The 14,152-nt window shown below is 41.6% G+C and overlaps 1 protein-coding gene across 2 annotated transcripts in view; it reads left to right on the plus strand.

The window, feature by feature from the left end:
• Positions 1-7,593: 7,593 nt before the first annotated feature.
• tmem131l (transmembrane 131 like) overlaps positions 7,594-14,152 on the plus strand; it is a 177,923-nt gene continuing 171,364 nt past the window's right edge. For both annotated transcript variants that reach the window (XM_041193310.1, XM_041193320.1), the window contains exons 1-3: positions 7,594-7,833; positions 8,210-8,280; positions 13,541-13,584. In XM_041193310.1, the coding sequence (XP_041049244.1) occupies positions 7,701-7,833; positions 8,210-8,280; positions 13,541-13,584 (248 nt within the window). In that variant the 5' untranslated portion in view covers positions 7,594-7,700. The remainder of the gene's footprint in view (positions 7,834-8,209; positions 8,281-13,540; positions 13,585-14,152) is intronic.

Genomic DNA, 14,152 nt, shown 5'->3' on the forward strand with positions numbered 1-14,152 from the left:
CTCATCATCCACCTTCACTAACACCTCCTTTTGTTCCTCTTCCCTATCAAAGTACTTTATAAGCATATTTACATGACACACCCTCTGCTTCTTTCTTCTGTCTGGAGTATTTATTAAATAATTTACTTCACTCAATTTCTTTTCAATCCTGTAAGGCCCACTAAATCTTGCATTTAAGGAATCCCCTAGTACTGGTAACAAAACTAACACTTTCTCTCCAGAAACAAAGCTGTGAATTTTAGCTTTCTTATCTGCTTTCACTTTCATCACTTGCTGTGAGATTTTTAAATGTTTTCTAGCCAACTCACATGCTCTTTTCAATCTTTCCCTGAAATTTGACATAATCCAGGAGAGTAGTTTCTGAATAAGCTTTCTGATATAACTATTTTAATTGCAAATCATTTTTCTGTAACTCCACTAACCTCTTTGAGTTAAACACTTCAACTGAACTGTCCTGCATTCCTTCCTCCTGAACAATGTTATTAAATACAGTGGCAGCTAATTGGATTTTAACACCTTCTTCTTGCCTTTGAACTGCCTGCTTATCTTGTTTATTTTGTTCTTCCCTATGGGCCTTTGATCTTGTTATAACACAATCAGCAAACAATCCAGGATATTCCTTCTGTAGCTCTTCTGTTGAAAACACCTCTGCAGGCTGCTCAACTACCATAGGCATCACCCACATTTGTGATTAAGCTATATCATTACCCAGAATAAACTGAACCCCTGGAATGGGCAATTTTTCCACCACTCCAACTATAACTTCACCATCCTTCCATTTGCTCTTTAAATTTACTTTTTACAACAGAATAGATTTAGCATCCCCATTAGCCCCACTTATTATTACCTTCTCCTGCAGCACTGCCTCTGAACAACAAATATCACTATCCCACAACATTAAGGATTGACTGGCTCCTGTGTCTCTTAAAATTTTAACATCTTTACCTACTCCACCCTGTACACGTGGAAAGACTTTCCCTTCACATACAAAGTCTTTAAACATTTCTGCAACCTGCTCCTCAGAATTCTCTTGAGTAAACTGTGAACACATTCTCACTTCTTCACCTTTCACTGATTCTCCCTGTTTCACCTGTACACAAACCACTGGCTTCTCCTGTGCCTGAACCTCAGAACCCACAGTACTTTTACTTCCAGAGCTTTCTTTACCCCAATAATTCCTACAGATTTTTCCTGCAACCTCCAACACACTGGCTTCGTGTGCCCCACTTTATCACAATGAAAATACCTCAATTTTCGAATGTCACTTCTACCTTCAGCACCTTCCTGTTTATTCTGAGAAAAAAACTTCCTGGGAACTTCCAGCTACTCCTTCTCTTCCCTGACTACCTGCCTTCCTTTCACCTTCCCACCTTTTATCCTTTTCCAATTTGAAAGGGTGACAAAAAAAGTGTTTAGCTCTATGAATTAACTCATAATTATCAGTTACCTCTGCTGCTTGTCTTACAGAATCAGCACTCTGTTCCTCCACATGAGTTCTCACTACTGAAGGGATTGAATCTTTAAATTCTTCCAAAGGAATGACTTCCCTAAAAGCTGCATATGTTGTCTCCATTTTTAATGCCATATCCACCGGTAAAAATTACTTTGTTTTATTCTTTCAAACTCTTGTCCAGGCTGTTTTCTCATGTTCCTAAATTATTCAACGATCTCTGGTACCACCCTGCCCATCTCAAGTGCTTCCATCTCCATTGCAGTCAGGGTGACAATGGTTGCAGCTCCACCCCCAGTTCTCTGCCTCTTCCTGGAGTTGTGGTTCCCTTTTCCTGAATGAGAAAAAGCAGAGATTTAGGATTGTGAGGAGTTAACTGATTGCTGAGGATGGAGCATGAACATTTGAGGAGGATGACAGTGAGGAATGGGTTCAATAGGGTAATAGGATAAGAGTGAGTTTGAGTGTTGTCTGTAGAATTAGAGGCTGGAGAGAAAATAGTGTGTGTGTATCTACATGGTGTGTCAGTCAGAGGAATGCTGTGCAGGAGAATGATAAGGAGGTGAGAAAGTGATGGCTGCCAGTTGAGAGTTGCAGGTATTCACTTTGCTGACTGAATGAGGTCATTAAATCTTTTCCAGCACTGGGTCCAGGTCCAGGGCACTGCACTCCAGCTGTTCACATCCTCTGCTACTTCCAGCCACCCCTCTTCCTGAGAGCATAAGTCCACATCTTTCCTCCATCCTAAGACCGTTTCTTTCTTCCCACTGGTATCATGAATGTTTCACTTATGCTGCCATTTTGAATCCTGGTGGCTTACCTTCAAATAGAGTCCCTGCATTGCTTATGTGCATCATTCCACCTCCAGACCCTAGTTGGTCAGGAAACTCAGAGATGGGAAGATAAAGCCATGGCTCAATGCAAGAGTCTTAGCAGTCTGCTAACTAATCAAGCTTGTTTTTTAAAATTTTTTCACAGGCCATGGGTGTCACTGGCTAGGCTAGCATTTTCATTGCCCGTGCCTAATTGCCCTTGAGAAGGTGGTGGTGAGCTGCCTTCTTGAATATCTGCAGTCCATATAGTGTAGGTACACCCACAATACTGTTAGGGAGGGAGCTCCAGGATTTTGACCCAGTGACAATGAAGGAACGGTGATATATTTCCAAGTCAGGTTGGTGTGTGGCTTGGTGGGGAACTTCACATCTATCTGCTGCCCATGTCCTCCTAGGTGGCGGATGTCGTGGCTTTGGAAGGTGCTGTTGAAAAAGCCTTTGGGACTTCCTGACCCGGAAATGGTCCCTCCATTTTGGCAGGGACTAAGCTGATAACATTTCGCTTGTGGAAACGAAGAGTACATGTTTGGTGTTCCACAATATCCATGGGGAACATAATATATTTCTTTGTCTTGGTAAACAATGAGAAAATTTTCATATGACCCTGTTCATCATAGGAACATAGGACTTAGCAGCAGGAGTAGGCCATTCAGCCCTTCGCGCCTGTATCTGCTATTCAACATGATCATGACTGATCAGGTTGTGGTCTCAACTCCACTTTCCTGTCTGCCCTCCATTACCCTTGATTCCCTTCTCTATCAAAAATCTATCTAACTTTGCCTTGAATAAATTGAATGACCCAGCGTCGACTGTTTTCTAGGGAAGAGAATTCGACAGACTAATGATCCTCTGAGAGAAAAAAATTCTCCTCATCTCTGTCTTAAGGGAGATCTCTTATTCTTAAACCGTGTTCCCTAATTCGAGTCTCCCCACAAGAGGAAACATCTTCCTGCTATCCACATTATCAAGTCCCCTCAGGATCCTACAGGTTTCAATAAGGTCACCTCTCATTCTTCTAAACTACATTGGGTAAAGGCCCTTCCTTATAAGATAAGATCTTTATCTCAGGAATGATTCGAGTGAACTTTCTCTGAACCGCTTCTAATGCAATTATATTCTTTTTCAAACAAAGAGTATTCCAGATGTGGTCTCATCAAGGCCCTGTACAGCTGCAGTAAAACTTCCCTACTTTAACACTCCATTCCCTTTGCAATAAACGCCAACACTCTATTTGCCTTCCTATTCACTTTCCATGCCTGCCTACTAACTTTTTGTGGTTCTTGTACCAGGACACTCAGATCCCTCTTCACCACCATTTTCTGCAATGTCTCTCTATTTAAATAGTATACTGCTTGTCTATTCTTCCTGCCAAAGTGGAAAAGTTCACATTTTCCCACATTATACTCCACCTGCCAAATTTTTGCCCACTCACTTAACCTATCTAGATCCCTTTGTAGACTCTTCCTCTTGACAATTTACTTTCCTTGGTGTCATCAGCAAATTTAGCTACCATACATTCAGTATCTTTGAGAAGTTTTCTAAGTCTTCTACTCTGAAGACAGATACATTATATCTGTTCAACGTTTCTGCCATTTCCTTGTTTTCCATTATTAATTCCCCAAACTCAATCTCTAAAATACCAACACTCACTTTAGTTACTATTTCCCCTTTTAAATAGTTTAGAAACTCTTACTATGTGTTTTTATATTTTTTTTACTCCTTTTTTAGAGTCAGATTTTGCTGGTTCTTAAATCTGTCCAATCCTCTGACCTACAACTAATATCCACAGACTTGTATAATATTCCAATTTGATACTATCCTTAACTTTCTTATTTAGCCACAGATGATGAATCCTTCTCAAAGAGTCTTTCTTTTCCACTGGGATAAATTAGGTATTACTGAGCCCACTGCTTACTTGATGAAGCTTTCCATATGTCCAAAACATTTGCATGGTCAGCTTTCATTTTAATAGAATTATCTAGCTCTTTACATTAATAGGCAGCACTCCAATCGCAGGGGACAGACTAGGACGGCGAGAGGCCCAACTGCCTATAACACAACCAGCAGTTTGTTTTTAAGGAGGAGAGCCAGGACAATCAGCAGGACAGCAGGGAAAGCAGTGGAAGATCAGGAAACAGCGGCTAAGGTTTTTCTGGAGGCAAAGGAGGAGTGTTCATGCTCCTCCTGGTCCCAATAAAATCTTGTTTCTTGGCCATGCTCTAATGGCATTCAGTGACCCCAGGGATGTTGTTTTGGTTGTGTTCCATTCAGGGCAGAGTTTGCCTGTCTGGCATATGCCTGATCACCTATTTCAAGGCCCCCCCTCCGAAATTGTAGTCAACTTGAAAATGGTGGGTAGTTGGCAGTTGGCAGTAAATTTCTCCTATAATTTTCATCTCATTGCCTCCTTATTCTTGAATTAGGTGGCCAGACCTCCTGCCAGACAGGAACCTTATTAATATAATTAAATTAGGTCCTATGAACCTTACAACACCAATATAATTTTGATGTCCAAGCACACAGAGATTGTACTATGCAAACTCTGCCAGAAATTAATTCTGGTGGAGGCAGGGTTCTCGTATATCACCAGCCCTCCTAATTACATGCCCTTCCCACCTCCAAGCTCGCCACCAGAGAGAGCTGAAGATTCTGCCCAAGAGATCTGTTTGGTGGAGATGTGAAAATAATTAAATGCTATTTTTAAAAAAATGTAGCTTGCAAGAGTACTGTAAATACTTTAGCAAAATGCGGAATTGTCCCAGATTTGCACTAAGTCCAATAGCGGGTGGGAAAAATTATGCTTTACCTGCCAGCCTCAATGGCAGCTTTTCACACCCTATCATCCCAAACCCACCGCATTAATTGTGCATTCCTAGATACATGCCGTTTCCATGGTGCGCGTGCTCCAATTTGCTTCCCACGCCATCACCTCACCACTTCATCACGCCAGGCATCACAGTTAAAGTACAGCTGCGCTCAGTGCTTCCAGCCCAGGACTGCTGCAAAGCAAACATGACCCCGAAAGGCAAGAATACTGCAGCCCTCAAGCGCCTTTTGAACACGGTGGTGTCCCGCTGTGATGTCCTCTACCCCCGCTCTGGCCCAGAAGAGGCAGCAACATTACCACTCCAGCTCGGTAAGCGATGGTAGTGAGGATCAGTGGCAATGCTGCACTGAAGAGGTTGGCCATCCAATGCAGAAGGAGAATGAATGATGTCATCAGTGCTGCCAGGGTATGGTAACCATATCATCATTCTAAGCTCACACAGTCAAGCCCATCACACATTCACTGGCATCTCACTCGCTGCCAGCTCAAGGGAAATCAACATCCGTTCTCACACACATAACCTCACATATCCATCTGGCCTCATCTCTGGAGAACGCCTCCTGAAGCATCACCATCTTGAGGCAACTTGCACAGATCAATATGTGCTCCCACACACACCCAGGGATACTCTCCTTCCCCAGTACAGCTCTTGTCCTGCAGCCTCTTCCCTTGGCTGGGGCCATTCGCCCCCTTCCCCAAGTAAGACCTTGCCCTGCAGCCATTGAAAAGCCACCCACATATGGCTGATTTGGTAGGTAGAGACCTGCCTATGAGCCCCCTAAAAGTGATGTGGTGCTGTCTGTGAAGCCTGGTGCTGATGACTGCGAGTGCTGACTGAAGTAAAGTAGGCAAACAAATCTTGAAGTCCTGAGCGAAGTGCAGCCCGCCAAGTGCATGCCTTATATATCCTGCTGTGAAACATGTTGACATGTTTTCCCCCCAACATGGGAAAACGATCCAAGGAGGGGATGAGTCCGGCGGGCTGACCTCATAATGATATGCAATGTATTACAATGAGGTTCTCAACATCTGATGGCAGGGAACGCAGCCTGTCATCAACGTGCTGAGTGGATGATTACAAGCTGGTTTCATGACATCGTGAAACCAATTTTTGGCCTTCACGCCATATTGCTCGTTCACGCCACCGAACATGCCCATCGCCAGCAGGCATGGAAAAAGCCAGCCTTCAAGTGAAGAGGATACGGATAAAACAAACCTGGTGCAAAAAAGGCCATCAAGTCATGCTTGATTATTCTATCACAGAATCTCTTTGCCCATACCCTTTAATCAATGCTCAGTCTGTTCCCTGAAAAAAAATTAAAATGACTAATATCGCTATAACTTTACTTTTCCTTTTATAATAAATATGGACCCAACTCCCTTTTAAATATGTCAGTTGACCCAGAATCTGCTTTAGTTGTGTAGGCATCAGAGACTAATATCCGTATTCCACCAATGTTTATAAGGATAAACCTGGCATGACCTGCTGAAATGCAAGTCCTGATAATGAACACTTTAAAATGGAAATAATCTATAGATGGATACTGAAGATTTCAAGTGATGGGGGTATACCCGGGAGTCTTTCTTTATTTTTTCACAGATGTAAGTGTTGCTGGTTAGGCCAGCAATTATTGCCCATCCCTAATTGTCCTTGAGAAGGTGGTGATGAGCTGCCTTCTTGAACTATTGTAGACCATGTGGTGTATGCTGTTAGGAAGGGACTTCCAGGATTTTGACCCAGCGACAGTGAAGGAATGATTATATAGTTCCAAGTCAGGATGGTGTGTGGCTTAAAGAACTTCCAGGTGATCGTGCTCCTATGTGTCTGCTGGCCTTGTCTTTTGAGTAGTAGAGGTCATGGGTTTGGAAGTTGCTGTCCAAGGAGGCTTGATGAGTTTTTGCAGTGCATCTAGTAGATGTTACGCACTGCTGTTCCTGTTTGTTGGTGGTGAGGGCATGAATGTTTAAGGTGGTGAATGGGGTGCTGATCAAACGGAGTACTTTGTCCAGGATGGTGTCCAGCTTCTTGAGTGTTGTTGGAATGGCACTCATCCACACTGCATCACACTCCTGTCATATAGATGCCAGACAGACATTGAGGAGTGAGGAGGCGAGTTACTCACTGCAGGATTCCCAGCATCTGACCTGCTCCTGTGGCCACAGAATTTATATGGCTGGTCAACGGCAATCCCCAGGATATTGATAGTCTGTTTTCACGCCCGCCTTCTTGCGAGGAAAAAAATCTTAACTTTTTTTCCGTGTCTAACCATATAACTCCAAATTAACAATAATATTCTAACTAAAGTTGGCATTGTCAACAACGCAGCCGGAACAAGAAGCGAAGCGCAGCTTGTGGGGCGTTGCGGGTGTAAGAGGAATATTGACGTCAGCGGACAACACCCAGAGCCCCGCCCCGCCCTTCGCGCCGATTGTGACGGTGAGACCGACGCGCGATCGCGATCCCGCCCGGCGCGTGTGCGAGCCTGTCGGAGAGGAAAGAGGGAGCGCGCGGGAGGGGGAGGAGGTGTAGAGCGGTCGTTCACTCACTCACTCCCTCCCCCCTCAGTGAGTGTGAGGGGTACTCAGCAGCATGGCGGGGTTGTGTGTACAGGCGGATCGGAGCTGCTGCTGCCACCGCCACCGGGCTCAGTGGATAAAGTTACTGTTGGGCGTCCTGCAGCTCATTTTACCGAGTTTTCGACAAGGGATGTCCGCAGCACAAGGTTTGGGAATCCTTTGTGTCTAACGTTGTTTTGTGCTCTCAGTATTTCAAAGGGACCCAAATTTCAAATGTTTGCAAAGCTCGCAGCTTGACAGGGTGTATGTAGAATGACCCATGTACATGCTGTCCTCTGGTGAGGTATTCGTGATCCGGAGGGCAACGTGCTTGCTGTATGTAAATCCCCACTCGTGGTTCAAAACATAATATTTCAATGTTTCAAAGTGCAATTGATGAAATGTTGTGGTCCGTACTATACCAGTAATTTAGTTGTCGTTTTAAACCAACATAAATCACTATTCCAAAGTGCTTTTTCGTGTTCTTCATGTCCCGAAGCGGTTTCGTTTTCACTAAAAGAATGTATATTTTTCTTCAAATAGCACTTGCCGAAATTCCCAGGGTAGTGGAGCTTTGGCAGGCAGAAGAGGGAGATGTATTAATCCCCACTCAGGTGAGGAAATTTGAAATAAAGTCTCGAGTTATATTCATAATATTTTTGGGAAATGGGAATTCCTGCAGCTAAGATGTCAAAATGTGTTTCCAGTTTAAGTGAACATTTTTTTTAACATTATTAGTTAACATATGATCAAGATGACCGCCATAGTAACAATACCCCTCAATTGTGTATTTGTGTCTTGCTGATGGTAAGAGCTAATTAAATATTTAGAGGTGTCATTGAACGTGCATACTAACTTGTCTCCACTCAAGCACTTCTCCAAGTTGACTAAACTATCAAGCAAATAATACATCATCTTTCATCAATAAAAACATTTATTGTTCTGTTCTAGCATCACTGGATTATGTTTCTTCGTCTTGTTAACAGGAGGGTTATTTTTAAAATAAGGAACAGATCATTAGCATTACTGCACTTAGCTGATTTGCGTTTTTTACTTATGGAATTTTATCAGATTGATAACTTGCTTCACACTGCAAGCAGCAGTATCCAGGGAGATGATTACAAACTCCGGCAACTTGTGTCAGAGGCTGCTTGAATTACATTACAGATTTTTTTATACCAGAAATTAGATTAGATGTTTGTATTCCATTTTTTATTTGTACAGTTAAGTGCTGTGGTTTGTGAATGAATTAATTTTAAAATGTTCTGTTTAACCACTCGATCATGTTGACATTCTAGCTTCTCAGTATTGTGGTATCTTTAATCTAAAGAGGTGGACTTGTAAAGAAGTTAACCTAGTAACAAAGCTTGTAACTGTGTCTGAGTTCACAAACAAAATTAGCTGTAAAGGTGCCGCCTACTTGGCAATAAACGCACAATTCTGGAGCAGTGCTTTTAATCTTTTTCCTGTGTGTACAGGCAGCCATACGTCAATGTGGCCTAAGGCCCACTGAATGTTTTTTGCGAGCTGCCTTACTTCTCGTCACCCCTTTCGCAAACTAGAGCATTGATAACTTCTCCCTTTTGTAAAATCTTCGACTTCTCTTAACAGTATAATCGCCTGGAATTTGTTAATGCCCATTAGTTGGAGTGTTTTTCCAAATTGCTGGAAGTGAGAGTTGATAGCGAGTTCAAAGGGGCACCTGGGACCTACAGGTGAACGATTGGCTTTGCTGTTTATTCTCTTAATCAATGATCGGGAATGATGGTGAAGGAAACAGTGAATTAGTCAAATTAGGTGCAGAAAAGAGAAGTGAAAAAGGAAGAAATGATTGGGTTGAGAAAGAGAAAGAGTAGGACGTTGGAAAAACAAAGAACAATTTCCTACCTGTATGAATGAGATTCCACTGTTCAGTTGTATCATTTCTGGTTGAATGGCATCACAGGAACATAAATCTCCTTAGTAAGAGTCCTTGAGTAACTATTATGTGCTAGCCCTAACTCTTTCCAGTGAGTTTAATTTGTTTTTTAACAGTGCAAATGCAGCAACATCTAAACATGCAGGGAAGTTGAGGGCAAGTTCTCATTTTTGCAAGGGTAAAGACAAAGCAGCTCAAATTGTTGAGTAATTTGTAGTGATTTGCAATTCACGATGTGTCTCTTCCATGCCACAAATTGCTAGGTCATTTACAAAATAACGGCATATGCATTAAACTCACTGTTATTTTGCTAGTAATTTCTAGCTCATTATCTTTTTGAAAATGTCTGAGGGAATGAAAAGCCAACAATGATGTCATTCACAACTATTTTGTTGTGTGCACTGTCACTGCTTTGTTAGTAAGCCCCTTCACTGGTTTGCACTTTTCTGTAGAAATTGTATTCTTTTTTTACTTTCCCTTAAAACATTCTTTAATAGCATGTTCTTGCACATGAAGTATAGGTTGCCTCATTGTTGCTTAGGATTTGAGTTTAATATCTTCAGTTGAAGACTAAGTGCTTACTGTGCTTTAACTATATTTTGCAATCTATTAATTTGATTTAATTTACGCATTCAAATATTTTGGATCATGTAATGCATCCTGCATGCACCTATTTCAAAGGAAGCATTTTTTTTTTACAAATCAGTTTGCATTGTCTTTGGGTCTGTTGGCAGGTTTGGGAAAATCAAAGGTCATTTGCATGTTGACAGCTACATTGACCCCTGGTATGTGTGAAATGTGTGCTTTTGGGTTGATAACACTAACAATCCTCCTCTGTTGCTATTTAATTTAATTCATTTTTGAGATCAGTGGTTATGACGATTTCTCTTAATAGACATGGTGCAATCTCATCTTCAAATGTATCAGATTAGGTGTGATTTATAACGGAGAAGGGTAGGTTTGTTTGTTTCCCTTGTAATGGTTATTGTACAGAGATCAACTACATTCTATGACAATCTTACATGCTGCACTTTGGTGTGAGCATTATACAACATTAATAGGTATGTCGTGTGATATATTTCAGCATGGATACTCCCACTGGCTATAGTAATATTTATTGATAAATCAAATTTAGAAGCCAAGCTGGTAACCTTGCATTAAAGTTAACTAAACCATAGCTTGCATTTATATAAGCCTTTAGTGGTGGAGAACATACCGAAGTGCTTCACAGGAGGGTTACCAAATGCAGTTTCGCACCAAACCGTGACAAGTTAGGACAAGTGACCAAAAACTTGGTCAAAGAGGTATATTTTAAGAAGCATCTTAAAGGAGACGAGAGAGGTGGAGAGGGAATTCCAGAGCTTAGCATCTAGGCAGTCAAAGGCACATCTTACAATAGTGGAGTGATGAAAATTGGATGTGCAATGGGTGCAGAGATCTCGGGAGGCTTGTAGGTGCTGGAGGAAATTATAAAGGAGGGGTGAGATCATGGAGGGATTCAGGTGAGAATATTATATTTTTACTAGGGACAAGAAGATCGAAGGTGTGATTGATCAGATCAATAGCTACAAAAATGTCATGGTGAATGGAAGGCCAAATGCTCATCAGTTTGGGAATTTGAAAATGCATTTGTAAATGACTTGGAGTGGTTTTTTTACCCCCAGAGCTGGACATGAGAAAAGTGGATTGGGAAAGGAAAGAGTTATACGGGTAGAGAGTGGTACAAGGAAGTGATCAGAAATGACCTTATCTTTGAAACAGTAGGAATAGAGAGGCCATTTGTGGTGGCAAGATCGAGGGGATGGCTGTGAATGTGGGTATATGGAGGGAGAGATTCTGGGAGATAAGGAGGGCAGGAAACTTGGAAAAGGTGGGGGGGGGACAGGGTGAGTTGAGATATAAGTTGAAATCATTGTTACAATCCTCGCAGAGACAGATAACTTTAAAGAAGGATTTGAATTTCCGATAACCAACTTAAAAGAATTGCATGACAGGATTTCAAGTTTTATGACTTTGAAACAAATAAACTAAAATCAACATTGGCCAAACATTGCTTAACACGCAACTAAACTCTAAACTATTATGATATTAACATGACTGATAACCCCATGGCACACATATATACATAACTGCATGTTCTTTCCATAATTTTAGTCTTTACAGGAAAGTCCGAACTCATTCTCGACTTCCAGTTGGTTCAGTACTCCCTGTTTCACTGAGTCATAATGTCCAGTGTCTATTGAGCTCCTGTCCCTCAGTCTTCTGAGAGTTCCTGAACCATCTTCTGGCATCAAGGCTCACTCCAATGATTCCTTCTCCTGCTTTGCCAGGGTGAAATTTCCAATGACCTCAAATCTCTGCAGGTTCCTTCTCTTTACCCTAGGGGTCAAGCTTTCATTAACATTCTGTCTGGTAGCTAGCAGAAACTAGCTTTTCCCTTACTGCTTGCAACAGCTGCTGCTTTTCACACACACACTCTCTCTCTGTCTCTCTATATCCATGTTTTTTTAAAATCAGACAGCCTGAGAATCTGTAAGTCTGCACAAAGCAAGAACAGCTGCCTCAGAGTTGTAAGTCTACTCATGGTCAAGCCAGATGCTCTGTCTTTTGTTTTCAGGTGTTGAACCTGACATGTAGATTTCAGTAACATTGGGGCCCCTGTCCCCATGGTAACCAGGTCACATCAGCTTATCACTGGGCAGAATTAGCAGGCGGTCACATGCCCCTTTTCCATTGTCATTTTACATTTATTTTAAAAAGACAGCCCAAAATCTAACCATCTATAAGCCCTTGCATTTGTAACACAGAGGGTGAGAAGTTGCTTGATGCAGAGGCTAAGGGTGGAAGGCAGTGAAGATATCTTAGTGAGAAACTAGCTGTGGTATTTGGGTGGGCAATAGAGAAAGAAGATTTTAAAGAAGGGGTGGAAAAAGGTGAGCTACTCAAAGGAGATGAAGGCAATAGAGGAGTAAGGGTCAGACCAAGGTGTGATTTGGTGATGTGCCACACTTTCCCCTTGTCAGTCTGAACTTGGCAAATGGTGGAAAGTATAACCAGGTGGGAGACTTCATTTAGGTGAGGAAGGTTTCATAACCTGTGAACTAGGTTTCTATCAAGATCATGATGTTGATGCAATCATTTACAAGCCCATGAATGGGCAAGAGCCCTTTTCACAAGTGAATGGACATTCTGGAGTGGAGCGTGGAGAAAGATGATGAGAGCTGACCTACTTACAATCTGCAGGGCTCATGTTGGGAAGGGGGTTAGCAAGATTAGACTCCAATGGGCTCACTTGTTGGGAGGGTCAGTGAGAATAGGGCAGGCCGTTGATGTTGATACTTGTAAAGAGTGACAACTGCCGCAATGGTTCCTTTAGAGGATACCAAAGGAGGCATTGAGAACCTGTAGGCTAAGCAAAGAGGGAGTAAACAGTCACTCCTAAAGTTTATTATGAAAGAACTGTATGTTAATAGATGTATTTTCAGCTTTTTTTGCAATGAGGTGTCCATGGCTTGCCTTTGGAATTGCCGCAAACTTTGTGTGACATTTCTTTGGGAACTAGAAACATTCGCACAATTCTATGCACAGCTCAAACTGTTTAAATATTGTTAAACTTTCTTTGTGAAAAAAAAATCAGAACTGTTCTGATGAAAGGCCACAGACCTGAAATGTTAACCCTGTTTCTCTCTCCACAGATGCTGCCTGACCTGTTGAGTAGTTCCAGCATTTTCTGTTCTTACATCAGGTTTCCAGCATCTGCAGTATTTAGCTTTTTCATTTTCCTTTTGTATTCTTCAACAGATTTTTAGGATTGAGCATCATACACCTCACTAGTGGACTTGCTTTTAAAATAATTGCTGTGTCCATAAGGGGCACTTTAGAATCATTATACTCAATGAGATGGTGATTTTGTATATCATTCAAATAATTCAATTTTTTCCCCTCTTATATTGTAGACTACTTCTGAACAGAGTGGAGATGACCTGCCTCTGGAACAAAGGTAAATTTAATCAAATTTCTGTTTCCATGTAGTAATTCTAATCACTAAAAAATTGCAATGAAAGTAGAGTTTGCTATACCAAATCATACTAAAAGCTTTTAAGTTAATTACTTTTTATATATAAAGCTTGATCCAAGAGCTGGTTATTAAAATTTAGAACATCTGGGTTTGTAGAATTGGGGAGCTGCTAAGTTCCATTGCTGATCTGTGTTTTGTTAACAACTGGAACTGCGCTATTTGCCCTTAGCATTCTGAACTCGGGTTAGGTGGAAGAATCAAATCGCTCCTAATCACTATCCAGTGATCTAACCCAGAAATGTTTGTGTGTGGGTGTAGAATACTGGATTGCGTGACTATGTGGCTCATACTCCACAGATAACCACCTTGCCATCGTGGTTCAAGCTCTTTCGTGGGAAAATTGACTCAACCAATGGGTAGCTTTCAAGAGTACTTTGTTTTTAATAGCATTTTAATGTGACAAAGAAATATATAATTTTCAATCTTGTAACCAGTGACTTTTCTTTTCTGAATTATGTGGTTATCTGTCCAAAAAGTTAAACAGGTTGGT

Source organism: Carcharodon carcharias, chromosome 1 (genome assembly GCF_017639515.1).
Source record: "Carcharodon carcharias isolate sCarCar2 chromosome 1, sCarCar2.pri, whole genome shotgun sequence".
NCBI classification, from domain to species: domain Eukaryota; kingdom Metazoa; phylum Chordata; class Chondrichthyes; order Lamniformes; family Lamnidae; genus Carcharodon; species Carcharodon carcharias.